At 41.3% G+C, this 15,733-nt stretch overlaps 1 protein-coding gene and 1 long non-coding RNA gene across 3 annotated transcripts; both read right to left on the minus strand.

Moving 5' to 3' along the window:
- Nucleotides 1-1,496: 1,496 nt before the first annotated feature.
- reeld1 (reeler domain containing 1) lies at nucleotides 1,497-6,613 on the minus strand. 2 transcript variants are annotated; one of them, XM_076162916.1, is made up of 4 exons: nucleotides 6,267-6,613; nucleotides 5,083-5,290; nucleotides 4,051-4,330; nucleotides 1,497-3,932 (listed from the first exon to the last, which is right to left on the minus strand). In XM_076162916.1, the coding sequence occupies exons 2-4, from the start codon at nucleotides 5,288-5,290 to the stop codon at nucleotides 3,725-3,727; spliced, it is 696 nt and encodes a 231-aa protein (XP_076019031.1). In that variant the 5' UTR covers nucleotides 6,267-6,613; the 3' UTR covers nucleotides 1,497-3,724. The 2 variants fall into 2 exon arrangements, with proteins under 2 accessions (XP_076019031.1, XP_076019029.1); XM_076162914.1 differs by having other exon boundaries at nucleotides 5,083-6,613.
- A 2,272-nt stretch (nucleotides 6,614-8,885) lies between these two features.
- On the minus strand, nucleotides 8,886-9,730 carry LOC143010748 (uncharacterized). Its single transcript, XR_012964847.1, has 2 exons — nucleotides 9,423-9,730; nucleotides 8,886-9,237 (listed from the first exon to the last, which is right to left on the minus strand). It is a non-coding gene; the product is annotated as an uncharacterized LOC143010748 (long non-coding RNA).
- Between the last annotated feature and the right edge of the window lie 6,003 nt (nucleotides 9,731-15,733).

Below are 15,733 nucleotides of genomic sequence, written 5' to 3' on the forward strand. Positions count from 1 at the left end.
ATAAAGGGTTTTGGATAGTATACGTGTTTGGATGGTGTTGTTTTAAACACATTTTTCGATACCCTTGATGTCGTGCTGTCCTGATTTCACAGGGACTTTTAATGTGTACGACTTTTTTTAGAAACACAAGTTTTGCAGTTTTGAGTTTCGCATCCATAGGGTCTAAAAAAAGATTAACACAAAATGTTGGTTCTCAAAATATACTTTATTATTAAATACCTGTATATCTAGGATTTAGAAGAATATAGCTATCGGAGTGAAACATTAAGTCTACCAATAACAATGTGTAATGTAATGAGCAAATGTAGGCGCTGCTTACACTTGTGCTTACACTTGTGTTTACACTTTCTGATGTCTATGTCCATATATGAGGACACTGAACATTTTCCTGTGAGATTCCCTTAGGATGTTTCTGGGCAGTCGATATAGGAAACGGATTGAATCTGTTAGAGCTATGGGCTAAAACTAAACTGACTAGTCAAATGTTCACCTGCGTACTGCATACTTCAAGTATACTACAATGCTGGATACAATAGCCCTGTGTAACTAGAGACAAGATATATAGTGAGTTTATATCTATTTGTCTTTCTGTAGAAATACTACATGTCCACCAACTGGTGTTTGTCAGACTTTTGCATATTGTAGTTTTGCAGGTTGTAGTTTAGTTGTGTAAATGTCTTCTCTGGAGCTACACAAGTTACCAAATTGGTTCCAATTGATTCCAATTCGCTTTAGTGATGTGTAACTCCAAACCAAAAAGCTGTTACTGCTCTGACCTCATTTTACTTTGCTGCAGTTGGATTTAGAAAAAGTTTACCAAATTTTATTTTCACTGCCAGAGCAGCTTTGCCTCCAAGAAACGGCTCGACACCTGAAAGCCCTCTTTGATTCATCTTTTATCTGTATACCGCTGTGTTTTAGTCCCCAGGTGTTGCCAAGATATCGTACTCTGCCAGAAGCACAAAACTGTTCTCTCTGATTCTGCGGACTCTGACCAAATCCCCACACTCCTGGACGTGGATCAGTCCTCTCTCACCCCTCTCGTACTCTCTCTCTCTGTCGTTCAGTGTCACCTCTGTCCGTTTGCCACAGGCCTGACGGTACACATACCTCATACCAACTACCAGCACCATGCCCAGGCCGGCTGAGCAACCCAGCAACATGCCCAGCTCCCAGGCACTGTGTCTTGGTATCATTTCTGGATACTTCCCCTCTCTGTCTGGGGCTCCAGAGGGATTTGGGGGATGTTTGATTTTAGGTTTAGCATCAATTTTTGGATTGTTAGCTTTGGACTCATGGTCAAGATTTTGATTAAAGTTAGGGTTAAGGTTTGGGTGTGGTTTTGGGTTAGGGTGAACTACTGTGTTAGGTGTATGCAGGTCCAGGTTAGGCTCTGGATCAGATGATTGAATGTGGTTCTGGGAATTGATTACAACTTCCTTCGTTACCAAACTCTGACTGGTGGTAACTCTACGATGCGGTAAGGGCGTTGCAGCGGGAGACTTTCCATTGAATCTTGACCGACGGGGAGCTGGAGAAAGTTCGAGGCCAGGGATGGAAGATTGGGTAGAAGAGGAGGCAGCCATTGTTACGGAAGTAGAAGTGTATGAGGGAGAAGATAAGGTGGGAGCTGTAGGGGAAGAATAGGTAGAGAAGGAAGAGGATGAAAACAGTACAGATGGGGACATGGTGGCGGTTGGAGAAAAATGTGTTAACGGTGGGGAGGAAAGAAGGGATGAGGGAGATGTAGACAAAGGCCTTGCAAGAAAGAATCGCGTTGAAGAGACAGGTATAGAAGAAGCGAGGGGGAAAGAGGCAGCAAAGGAAGAGTGAGGAGGAGTGGAAAGCGGGGATGGAGAGAAAAGGCGAGTAGGAGCTGGAGAGGTTTGGGCTCCATTTCTGTTGGAGGAGGAAGGAGTAGAGGAATGGCTAAATAACGAAATTGTGAAGTTGATAGGGGTTTCTGCAGGAAAACTACTGAGGTAAGAATTCGAAGAGACTGAAGAGCGTGAGTTTGAGAACTGGATAGACTTTTGAAAAGGAGCAGAAGTGGATGAGGGTAGAGAAGCAAATATTGGGCTCTTGGTTTTGATCTGCACTTTTTTCTGAGCCTCTCTAATTTCGTTTCCACCACCCGGGGCCAGGATTTCATCATATTTCCATGTTGAAGGCAAATGTTTTTTAGCTTGAGGAGTTACTGAGGGTTGGGAATGCTTCCAATGCAATGTAGATATCTGTGGTTTTCCATTTAGGGTTTTAGATTGGAACTGGGATTGGGGATCTAGGCTGACAGCCTCAGATTGTGCTTTAAAATAGTTTATCTTGGGAAAGCCAGCTTGTTGGTGACTCTGGGTTGGGGTATTTGGGGTAAGACCTTGGGGAGCCCTACTCACAGGTAGAGACTGAGGGAAGCTTCTTAAAGTTGCTGTTGTCTGGAACTGAGGCTGAGGTGGACTATTTTGCCATTGGCTATATTGAGACTGCGATGCAAGAGTTCCAGACTGAAGGATCGGTATGTCACCCAATGACTGAAGTGAAGGCTTTGGAGGAATATTTTGAGTCATGGATGAAGTCTTTTGGGACTGGAGAATGGGCTGAAACTTAGGAGTTAGACTTGACTGGAAAACTGTCTTAGCTGGAGAAGTTTGGGACCTGGGGAGGGATATGGGTGAAGAGGTTCTGGGAATATCAGCACTGGGTGAGGACGATTGAGAGAAGAGAACAGACTGAAAAGTACTAGTTTGGAACTGGGAAATGGACTTGGTTGGAGGTGTAGGCGTGTGGAAAAGGGTCTTAGTTTTAGAAGTTGGAGAGTAATTAAAGAGCTGAGGTGTTTTAGACTGGAGAAAGTGCTTGGATGCTGAAGTGTGGGAGTGAATTAAAGGCTTTTTAGAATAGAGAAAGGGCTGAATTGTATCAGTTTGGAGCCAGAGAATGGACTCGAGAGAAGAAGTTAAGATGTTCTGTCCAGATTGACTACCTGTTTGGTGCCTGTTTGGAGTTGTATGGGTTCTGAATATGTTAGTTTGCCAGGGTTGTGGTGAGCTAATCTGGGTCTGGACTCTTTGTGGATGATGTCGGTCCTGGTTTGACGTTGTTATTTTCTGGGTTGCTGGTCCAGAGTGATTCTTAATGTGTAGACTAAAGTTGGTTGAAGGTGTAGATGTATTGGTTGTGGGGTCCACTGCCAGCAGTTTTTGATCCCAGGCCTCCTTTGATGACCCTGTGGTGTCTGACTTGGTCGGATTTGTCGGGTTTTGTTCAGTGACATTTGAAAAAAGCATGAAAGTAGCATTCATGTCTCTAGTCTTAGCTAAGGTGGACGGGGGCACAACAGCAGAGTATGTAATGGGGTGGGAGAAGAAAGTGGAGCTGTTAGTATGATTAACAGTGTTGCCTGCCTCTTCAGTTACACCCGTTAAGGATCCAGATGGACTGGTATCTGTTTCACTGTCTTTTGTAGGAAAGGATTTTAAAGTCACTGGGTTTTTCATTACATTTATGTTTGTAACAAATGGAGGTGCAGAGCCTGTGCGACTGACTTTTGTGAGAAATCTCTGGAATTTGTGGCTGCTTGGTCCAATGCTTGTCTGGGGTCCTACGAATGTAGTAGGACTGGTCGTCTTGTTGCCTCTGGTTGATGCTTTGTGGACAGATGTTGAAAAATACAAGGTTTAAAGCACTTGTTTCATAGGTTTTCACACATTTACACTGTTTTAAACAGTTAACTTGATACATTTATGTAAATGCAGCAATTAACAAATGCACTACCTGTTGGAGCTGTGAATTCCTGCTCTTGTAGTTCAAAAATTGAACTCCATCCATCAACCTCTGTGGTGTTACTCCCACTCTGAGGACTGTTACTCCCATCATGCACCACTGCAGACTCAATACCTGCCCAGTACACAAAGTAGGACTGCACCACTGTGATACTGGAATGACAATGAAAAAGTGTTGAGCATTTCATATCACCTAAATTATTCACAATCTTTAGAAATAAAGTTGCAATTGGTCTTCTTCAAGACAAGAGTAAACATGATGTCCTCTTACTAGAACTGTATGTCTCCCATGGGTTCATCAGGAGCCCTCCATACAAACGACAGGTTTCTCTTCAGCTGTTTGTCAGAGTGTGTTAAGGTGTCGCCCTCTGAGAGGCAGCGCAGGGTGTGTGTGCCAGGTGGGGTGAGGGCCCACGAGCCACCTGCCAGCACTGGGCCTTCTTTCATTGACTCAGCTTTGACCCCGGTTCCAAGCCCGAGCACTCTGGCACTGGGCACGCTGCGAGCCTGGAGGAGGAAGCCCATGAAGTCACGAGAACTTCTTACGGTCACTGCAGGGACAAATAGTTGTATAATGCTTAAGTGGTACACACAACTACTATCTGTTCAAGTGCTTCTTCAAGGTGGACGACATTTCCTCCAAACTGGTGTAACATCAAGAATCTCGTTTTTACCACGACTTTGTCGGCCATTCATTGCAACATGGTGATTTAATCTCCACCTAATCTCTACCTGTGAGTCCATGTCCTGTGTGTTTGGCACATATGAGAGACTAGTAACTCAGCTACAAGTTAATTAATCAGTGAGTTGATTAAAAGTTTATTCATGTTGTTTAATTAGCCAGTGAATAGAATACAATAGAATACCTTTATTCTCATTGCACGAGCAGTACAACAAAGTAAACAGTGATACATCTGATACAGTGCAAATCTTAAGCACCTTAAGCACCTTAAACACCTTAAACACCTGAGATGCTCTTTATAGAAAAGGTGTAGAGAAAAGTGAAAGTTAATTCAAATACTTCCATTCAGAGTTCTTGTCGCCCAGGGAAACAGTTTTTGAGTCAGTTTGTTCTGCCTCTCAGGCTCTTGTAGCGCTACCCAGAGGGCAGGATTAATTATATTTATTACATACTCAATTAGCAGTAGCACATAAATCTCCCTACAGGTGTCGAATTCACTAGTTTGTGAACTAGAAGATAAACAAACAGTCTACGTGTTTATATATTTTTAGAGTTAGGTTTATGTTTCTAATTGAAAAGATTTGTTAGTCTTTGTTAGACCTAATTACCACCTATTTTTACCTGTTACTAATTGTCCTGGCAGGTAGGAAGAGATGGATGTGCGGAGTGTGACGAAGCTGTGCCGGGTATCCTGAGGATAAGCACGGATGTGACCTGGAATCATTTCCTGGCAGGAGGCACGGCTAGCACCACGGGAGAAGCACAGTGTGGGTGAGGCCACTGACACTAACACCATCGCCACCCAAAACCAGGACCGGGAAGATTCCATCTTCACACAGACACACAGACACACACACACACACATTCACACACACACGCACACACACACACACACACACACAAACTGGCATAAATTATTGATTATTATTGAAGCACTGCAAGTGGGAATGTCAACCATTGAAAGAAACTCCCAAAGTGTCTTGATCTGAGAGTTGAAAATGTTGTTGGTTTTGTTAGATGTCACGTCAGGATATACACCTAACAATGCCTTTCTCTTCTGAACTCAGGTTGCAAATTTTGTTCCTGCATGGAAATTGCAGAACTGCTTTGGCATGGAAATCAGCAGCGCAACATAATATCGACCCTGAATTGAAACCTGTATTCTGACTTCCTCTCATCAGATGCACCAGATTCTCCTATGAGATGATGGATACTTGATGTCCAGAGGGGTTAACAAGTCTGCAGAGCTCGTAACACAAGGAATATCATCAATATAGGTATAAAGATTTGTTCCCAAGCAATTATTAACCACATCAATCGGATGCAATTGAAGGCTAAAATGAAATTAACAAATTAAGAAGGTTAACATAAATTTCTTAGTAAATAACTAAAATACTCTGTATACCATCAGTTTATGTGGTTATCATTCCACAGACAGGAAAGCAAGAAACTAATTTTCAGCACTATATCCAACATCTCTAACTTGCCTCTGATTTTTCAATTGTCAGGAATATCCAGAGAATTCCTGATCCGCATGATGTTTGAGTTTTCAGGGTGAATGTTGGGATCAGTCCTGCCTCTCAGGGGGTATTCACAACATTATCTCTACTTTTCCAAATAATTCCCTGCTTTTTATACGTTTTCTTACATCTTCTGTGACAGAACTATTCATTGTTATTCCAGAGTGTCTAGAATGTGTAATTGTTAAGGTTTCCTTCTTTTGGATCGTTTTTGTTGTTGACATATTTTATCCAGATCACTATTGATATGATCATTTACAGATGAATGAATGAAGCATCACTTACTCTATGTTGCAGTGACTTTCTTGTCCTCAGGATGTGAATATATGATCGTCAGATTTAAGTTTCCCTTCCAGACACTTTCCTTTCACTGAGCGCATTGAACTGATCCTGTCTGTGTGTGTGTGTGTGTGTGTGTGTGTGTGTGTGTGTGTGTGTGTGTGTGTGTGTGTGTGTGTGTGTGTGTGTGTGTGTGTGTGTGTGTGTGAGAGAGAGAGAAAGGATGAGTTTTAGCTTTGGAGGGATCTCAGGGTCCTGTTGGTCAGGGGGAGACGGTGGGCTGTCGATCCAGCATAGAACCAGAATATGTAGAGCTGTAAGTCGTGCCTGTAAGCAGAGTATTGTTATGCGCTGCAACTTATAATTGTTTATTCAAAATTATTCATTTATTCTTTAAATATAAAGTATTTATTAATATTAATTCAAAATTATGACAGAGGTCTTAATGTTTGTTCAAAGATAATAACGGGTGTAATTTTCAAAAGGGCCGTTAAATTATGTGTGTTTTGTATTGAGTATTCAGAAGAAATTGAAAAGAGACTTGGAGAGATAAATTTGAATTGTCACTCTGATTAGAACATTTACATGCTTGGGTAGATGGATTTGTAGTCACAGAGTCTATGTCTGTTCAAATGTATGCCATCTGAATAACTTGTTATGGTAATGTTTTAAAAAATCACTATTATTATTCTTTACTTTAATTGTGTAATGGAGGTTTTAATACGCATGTAAATGCACAAACTGTCGTTTTAGCTTTCTCTCACTGAAATGTGTCATTACATGGGTTTGGTTTGCTTGGTCTTCTGTTGAAGATATGTCTATAGTATCAGAATACACACTAACACACTCACTGACACCAACAGGATGTACAACAGCTGCCGCCACCTTCTTCCGGGATATTCTCTTTCTAAATACACCCTGCTTGACGTGTCACTCACTCAACTGTTTACACAGCCTTGCATACTTTTTCTTTCGTGCCCCCATTTTCAGATCAGAAGTTTTTCACGTGCCCATATGTCAGCAAATGCCGCCAAATTTGCGGACTAGCAAAGTTTGTACAATGCACAAGGAAACAAAATAATCACTAAAATCTCACAGAAAAAATTAAGAAACAAAGAAAGCTGATCTGCAGTGATCAGTAATGTGTCACAGTGGAAAGGATATTTATACCCAATTCTCCTTCTTTTTGTCTATACCCAATCTGCCCAACTTTCAGGTGAAAACAGTCTGCTTGTATTGATCAATCATAGTGGATGCTTGGATGCCTCCCTCAGAAGGTGTTCGGGCCCATAAACTAGGACGAGACCATGGGACTGACCCAGAATATGTGCAGTGTATCCCATCTGGTCTGAGGAGGAGCTGGAGGACATGTCTCGTGAGAGTGGACGTGCGAGCTAGCTTGGTTGGCCCACTGCCTCCACGACCCAGATAAACAGCAGAAAATGGATGGATGTCAATTTGATGAGACATTTTGGACTTCAAATTTTGTTTGCAAACACCATCACTTAGATCTGACTGGCGATTAATTAAGCTGGTGGTGAGGAGACTCGCCTAGCTGCTAACTGCCCTCCTCCTCCTGACGTCTACCCTGCTTCCCCCAGCTGACCCCCGGCCTCATAACCCGCATGGGCCGGTGACCGTAGCTGGTGGCGTTCGTTCACGGCAGCTCTCCTCTTAATGAATCGGTGCACTTGGTAAATTGCTAGGTTATGGTTTTAGTGGCTCATGTTTATGGGAGCCCCAAGGGTGTTGAGTTTTGCCTTTGGCTAGAGTTAACCGGTTAGAACCTATTCTTACCTCATTTCCTGTAGGCTCATCCTTGCGCCTTTACTCGTTGCAGAAGTGTGTGTGTATGTAAACAATTTTGTAATTTGATTTTGTCAGGTTTTTATTAGCAGGGGCAAAGCTCACAGCATTGTAGCAAATCACAACACATATATCCCTATGCTAATCATTAATGCTAAAAGTACACAGACTATTATTAAAACTATTATAAGACCTTCCACTACTAAATTAACTAAATGTTTTGATCTGATTGAAGTTGTTACTCAATTATCAATAACCTTTAATCAAGTTTCCTAATCTGATTCTAGTGTAATTCACTTATTATTGTATTTTCATGCAGTTTTCTAATCTGATCCTAATGTAATTGAATTATTAAGATTCATTATCCATTAAGCTTAAAACTCTGATTCTAGTGTAAACTAATTATTAACATACTCTTGTTTAGTTCCCTAATATGATACTAATGTAATGTAATTATTAATATACTCCTAGTACGTTTCCTACTCTGACTTCGGTGTAAATTAATTGTTAATACAACTTTACTATATTTAAAACTCTTATACAGATTATTGACTTTTTTTTTTATTATTCACTTGTTTGTACACAGCAAAAAGTCCAGTGTTGAATGAACTCCCACAGAGTTGATTTCAACACTTTTTCAGGGTTTATATAGCTCCACACTCTCTAGAGTTAAATCAACACTTTTGAAATAGTTAAACATTTAACACTGTGCCAGAGTTCCTTCTTTAACTCACTAAATAGAGTTAAATTAACACTTAAGGGATAAGACAAGTAACACTGCTGAGATACTTTTTTTTTTAACACCCTGGTTAGTGTTGGCTTCACTCCCTAAAGTGTCAGGCTATCTACACTAAAAAGTGTTAAAATTATTTGTAAGAATGAATTCCATAAAACAAAATACATTTTCAACAATAGCATTTATTTCACCTGTTCATTGTACATTAAAACATCGTGAATGCAAATAAAATGTACAATTTCTCATCTGAAACACAAAATGTGCTTTGAAAAGTTCATCAAATGCCCCGAGTGAGCGGTTTGCCTGGCATGGAATGAGATGCTTATCCATGGCGATGTAGAAGTTGTCAATCTTGCTCTTCTGACGCCCAACAGCGAGGAGGTATGGCTGCTGACCTTCATGGTTACGGAGATGCTCCTCCAGACTGCAGCATGACTGGTGTTGAGATAAGGAACAAGAAAAAGTTATTCACAAGAATGATCTGCAGCCACAGAGAAAACTAAAAAGTAAAAATGATTGTTCAACATCTTCTGACTGGCTATTTACACGTTACTCATTTACACTTGTAGCTAAGAAGGTGACTTGCAAAATTATTATAATAACCATAATATTATAATTACCTTATGAAAGATTACGAGCCTGTCAACTGCATCACTTGCACTGTTTTTTTGTGCAACACAAGGGAAAAAAACCGCACATTAGCGCCAATCAACAGTTCATACATTAAAAATTCAGGACTTGTTTTTCATCGCCTTGTGCTTTCATGTGATTTGTTAAATCATTGATAAAGTCTGAAGCAGCTTCTATCGACAGCTAGCTAAAATGAGCTAATCACCGAGACACATTCACTGTTCAGTCCAAGCCACAAACAAAGGCTTTGTATAGCATATATCCTCCAAAGCTGTTTGGTTGCACGTAGTGAAGTTCACAGCATCAGTTTATAATTTTTCAGTAAATTTAGCAAAGTCCTCTCAATGTCTCCAATTGAACAAGTGAGACTCCTGGGCACCTGGGAGGAGCTTCATTTTTAAATTACCTCTCTACAGAGTTAAAGTAACACTGATGTGATCAACTCTCTCAAATAACTCCAACACTGAGCACCATTTAACTCATAATGTGTTAAAATCACACTTCCAGAGTTGAATTCAACTCTGAAATGTTTAACTCTGAAATTTCAACACTCCAATTTTTGCTGTGTACGTTCCCTATATCCTCACACAGGAAGCAGCTGTTACTATGTTACCAGTACAGATTCTTTTTAGGTATTTTTGCAATAGTTGCTGTTTGAGTGAATCTCTATCAGACTTAGTATGGGGTAATGAAGGGCTTTTTCCATAGCCACCTGCACATGCTCTTTTTCCATCACACAAATATTCTAACTGTGGACTTAAGTGCGTCCTCTTTTCTCATGACACACACTTCTGTTTGTGATTCAAATTCTTGTTTACGTGTTTTTTGCATCTTATAAATGATTTAGATTTCATACTAACTTGACAGCATCCCTTTCTTGTCTATGTGCAGATATTGTATTACTTTACAACCTATAACAACACTGTCTTGTGCACTCCTCTAGTTCTCATAGACCATTAGATGAGGGTGCCGACTCGGCCGAGTGTGGCAGATATTGTATTACTTTACAACCTATAACAACACTGTCTTGTGCACTCCTCTAGTTCTCATAGACCATTAGATGAGGGTGCCGACTAGGCCGAGTGTCGGCTAACTTTTAACGATATGCTAAAAAAAAGTCTGTTTCTTGGTCCACACGGGGACTGGAACCGGCGACCCTACGGTTCCCAGCTGAGACCCCTATGGACCACCACCGCCCAATAAAGCCTACACTAATAAAAGCAGACGTCAGCCGTGGAAATAAATAGAAATCTGTCTGTCTCTCTCTCTCTCTCTCTCTCTCTCTCTCTCTCTCTCTCTCTCTCTCTCTCTCTCTCTCTCTCTTACCTGTGTTGTGCCGATGTGTTCACACACCCTGGCACATACTCTCAGTGGCAGCTCACCCAAGGTACGTCTTCATCTGTTATGTGACTCTGCCATATTATAGTTATAGTAGTATAGTAATATAGTAATATTATAGTATAGAATTATTTTGTTGAATATTTGCAGCACAACAATATTGATATCATTTTACATGACATTGCGCATACAATTATAGGATATTTTGGAGATTATTTTTTATACAGATAGATGGGGAAGAGGAGAGAGAGAGATAGAGAGAGAGAAGGAAGGTTGTATTATTATTACTATTGTTGTTAAACTTTATACGTATGTAAAAAGGAGGAAAGCTAGATCTGGAATCGCCGATCTCGGCAACATGATATCATTATTCTTGTTGTTTAGTTTTCTCATTTATCTGACTCCATGAGATAAGTATATTTGTTGCTAGTGATAGTTTAGTCTCTAATCAGTTGATTCTGTAACTTAGATTAAGTCTCTGGTTATTCTTTTCATCCGGGAGCTCCGGAGTACTTCAGTGTTGATTGTCCTTTCATCATTACGCCGAAGCTTCATTGTTCGTTCAAACAGGAAGTTCCTGTATCGCTTACAGAAATGTCACCGGATTATGAATTTATATACATTCTTACGACGCGTGGGAGCAGTTTCAAATTAGACAAAGCATTCTTGCCAATTCAATATGCAGGGAGTGTCACGTTGTCCCTGCGTGTTTGACAAGCCAATCACATTACGAATTACCAGGAGTATTTTAAAGTTTAAACAATCATCAATTTATTTAACATTTAGCATTTGAGAGTCTGATTCATCTAGCAATATCACTACTCCTAAAATCATAAACAATACATGAGCTTCTCAATAAAAGGTGTACCAGAATCAACATACCTTGGGTGATGTAATGAAGCAATGAGCAGTAATGCAGCATTCCTACAGTGAGGGAAACACTTATCCGGGGAATCTTGTTAGTTGTGGTGTAGTCCAGAAGAACCTGTCCATTTTGCTGGAGGACTTTCAGGCCTCTTTCAAACATTAACATTTGTATACTAATGTAGGGCTGGAACACCCTTGACTGGGTGTCAGGTTTTTAGATTCCGACCAGCTTTCTTTGGAGACAAAAGTTTTGCTTTTGAATTGAGGCCACAGTAGAAATGAATCTGTTGAGAAGCTGATCTGTGACGGATACCTGATTCTAGACTGCAAAACACTCTTTTAAAAGTTCTAAGGATCAAATGTCATCAAGTCTCAGGTTAAACAGGGTCAGCCGTGACCCAGAGGACTGAGGAATAGATTTCCGCTCGATGGGGATCATGTCAGGACAAAACAAGTACAAGTGCAAATTCTCTCATCATTTATATAATGTACATCTGGACCACAAATAGAGAGCACTTTAAGTTTTACAGATATTTTGGATATAGTTTGCCAAATCTCCTGTTTGAGAAGTAACGTTTCACCAGTGACTTAGGTATTTTTCAGTATGAATGTAAGCAAACATGACATCGTCTGCAAAAAGTCTGCAAAAAGTCTTCTCAAGTAATTTTCTCTGATTTAAAGTCCTGAGGTGCACAAATCTGGTATTCCCAATACAAATAAACCAGATTCAGTGATGTAATGAAATGAGCGTCAGTATGTAGAAACACTGAGCTACAATTTTCAGTCAATTTCCAAAACCTCATTACTTTAATCCACATTTGGACATGTCACTAGAACAGGAACAACAGCCTTTTGTTTGCTTACAGTGTCTTGTTCCTGCCTCCTCCCCAAAGTTACAATGTGTTTACGATTGATGGTCACATTATGGTTCAAGGTTCAGCATTGTTCTACAAACAAAGCAGAGGTACATTTTCTCTCAACTTTATACCTTGTTATCAATTTATAGGTGCCTGTGTTTCTGTCATTTGCCATTTAACGACCATTTGCAAAGTTACAATGAACTTTCACGTCTTTTCTTCTCATTTCTCCCTCTTGGATATCAAACGTATTGACAGTGCCACACGTGTATTTTTCGGATATCTGCAAGCTCCTATGTTTGTTACAGATGAGGGTGTGTGTTGTGTGCGGTCTGCTCCTGTCCGTCGCTCTGATAGTCTCTTTGTCTGCATTCGACAGTTCAGGTGAGAGGCAGGTTGTGCAAAGTGCAACTGAGAATTTATCCTGTGTTTTGAACCTCGTGTTGATTCTCTCCAGAGTTGGACGTGTCAACAGAGACAACAGAGTCGGCCTGGTCATGCCCAGCACGGTGGCTCCTGTTCGGGCAGAGATGCTATGCTTTCTACCCTGTCTGGAGCACCTGGAGCACCGCTGAGGTAAGCTGACAAAAATACATTTGAAATCATATTATGCAAAACTTCACATGGTATAGCGTGTCTCTGTGGTGTGTGTGTGTGTGTGTGTGTGTGTGTGTGTTTGTGTTTGTTAGTTTCTGTGTTTACAGACTGGGAGTAACCTTCTATCACTTCAAACACCTGAGGAAACACTATTTGTTCATCAGATGTCACATACACCAAATCCTGTTTGGGTCGGTGGATACCGGTTACTGCAGGTGTGTCTGTGTGTGTATTATTTTCTGTTTAAATATTTGTAATTGTACAACTTCTCTATCTCTCTCTCTCTCTCTCTCTCTCTCTCTCTCTCTCTCTCTCTCCCTCTCTCTCTCTCTCCCTCTCCCCCTCTACAGAATACCCATTGGTTTTGGAGTGATGGTTCACCCTCCATGAACAGTCACTGGACCAATCAGCGCACTGGATCAACCGGAGGGGGTGGGGCTTGCATGCAAATGAAGAGTAAGAAGAAGCCAATTAAATTAAATTAAATATAATTAGGGCGATGGCAATTTTTGTTAAATTAAGTTAAATTTTGTCTCATATCCATCTATTATTATTGATATTAGAATACACCAAATCCTTAAGAAAAATAAATAAATGATGCACCGCAACTGCCAAAATCACAATTGGTACTGTTTTAAAGGTTTTAATCATACATAATAACTGTACATATGGTCATCATGAGCCAATCAAGTCTTCAGTACTGAGCGTGTTTTACTTGTGTCGTATGGAGGTGGCGAGCAGAGCAGCGCCCCCTGTGGAGAGCTGAAATTTTACATCTGCGCCACCAGAGCCAGGTAGGCGTCAAAGCACTCCAGTCCTTTACAGAAGTACAGAACAGAAAGTTAAAGTGACTTATTTTAGCAGTGCAGCATTTTAGCGTTGTAACATTGTCATTGGTGGGTTAAATGTTTGTTTGTGATCTGCAGCTTCAGTCCCAAAGTTCCCCCCAAAAGCAGGACACCAGCTAAGCCAGGTAAATGTGTCTATTTATTCGCCACCTAAAAAGCTTCAACGTTTCAGGACGATTTTGGCCAGTAAATATCTGGGTGTTCTACCAACGATCCGCAGGGGAGAAGATTTTAGAAATGAATCTCTAAACTTTCTACTTGACTAGATAATTTCTCTACAAATTAATTGATAATAATTAATTATTAATTAATTAATAATTTGAACCCAGCCACTCCCCCAAAATTGTCTTGACTCGAGAAAATTGAAGATGTGTAAATAAAGCGACCGAAAAGCTAAATTCTCACATCAACGTTTATCCCTTTCTCTCTCTCCCCCTCTTCCTCCCCCACCCCCGCAGAGATGGTCCCCATTATGCGTCTCTACAATGTGTTGTGGGGACAGAGCGAGTTGGTGGTGGAGGAGATCTTTCGCTCGTCCTCCTTGCTCCGGGCGCTGCGGTCCGGCCAGCTGACCGAGAGCTGCTACACCACCTTCATCCAGCAGGAGGCGCTATATCTGCAGAGAGTCAGTGGCACACTGCAGGTGCGACTTCATTGCCATTCCTGTCATTTCTTCCTCCAGATTGTGTATTCCTACAATCAACAAGTCGCACTAAAGGATGTCTTCTGCCCTGTAAAGTCATAAACTGACTCTAAACCTTTGAACCTTAACTGTGCAGGTCCTGATCAGCACCGTAAAGGAATCCAGCAACATCACAGCATTGCTGCTGGACACAATCAAACTTTACAGCAGCACAAACCAGGTGACAAACACACACACACACACACACACACACACACACACACGCACGCAGGCACGCACGCACACTCACACGCACACACATAATCACAATAACCAATCGACCGAATACATCAACCCGTTTCATACAGGTATGTGCATGATGAAACTAGGATTATATGCCAATTCACGCAATAAATGTTTTCCAGTTGTCATATAAGCACATAATTAGATTGAAGTAGCAAACCTCAGTGAACACACAGTAAACGGAGCGACTGTTGGTGTTCCCTGCAGAGCCTGCTGGATGTCCCCTCCCCACAGTGGCTCGTCCTCTCCCTCCAGTCTTTCCACTCGGTGGTTCTGGAGGATCCTGTTTACTGGTTGGTGGCTCTGTCGGCTCGCGCTCATCTTCGCGCCTACCTGAAGAGGAAGCTGGTCCTTGCTGCCAGCCCACAACGGAGAACCGTGGCTAGGATGAGCTCTCACTCCAGCCCAAGGGGCATCTTCTCACGCAGGAAAGGGTACGACCCTCATCGCATCCTTTTTAGCCTCCTTCCTCTCTTCATCGTTCTTATATTTCTTCATTCCTAAAGATTCAATCATTCCTTCCTTCCCTAATGTCCTCACTTTCATCTTCCCCGTTTCCTCTGTCTTTCACTATTCATTCCTTGCTTTTCTCTCCCTCTCCTCCTTTTCCTCTCTTTTTCCTTCCCTCAATCCCTCTAGCCAACATCCATTCCTCAACTCCTTCCCATTTTGTCTTCATTTGTTTCACTCCATCCTTGCTGCCTCCTTGCATTCCTTCCATCCTTCTTCAGCTCCTTCTTTCTAGTAAACAAACAAAGGTTTCTGCATTTGAAGTCATTAACAGACTTTGTTGTGATGTGAGTATTTGTGGTCCCAGCCCAGGTCCAGTCTCGGCGGCTGACACCAGCAGCTTGTACCAGCAGTGGAGC

This window comes from Genypterus blacodes, unplaced genomic scaffold (genome assembly GCF_046128005.1).
Source record: "Genypterus blacodes isolate CSIRO-AG114 ecotype Tasmania unplaced genomic scaffold, CSIRO-AGI_Gbla_v1 ptg000129l_1, whole genome shotgun sequence".
Taxonomy (NCBI): domain Eukaryota; kingdom Metazoa; phylum Chordata; class Actinopteri; order Ophidiiformes; family Ophidiidae; genus Genypterus; species Genypterus blacodes.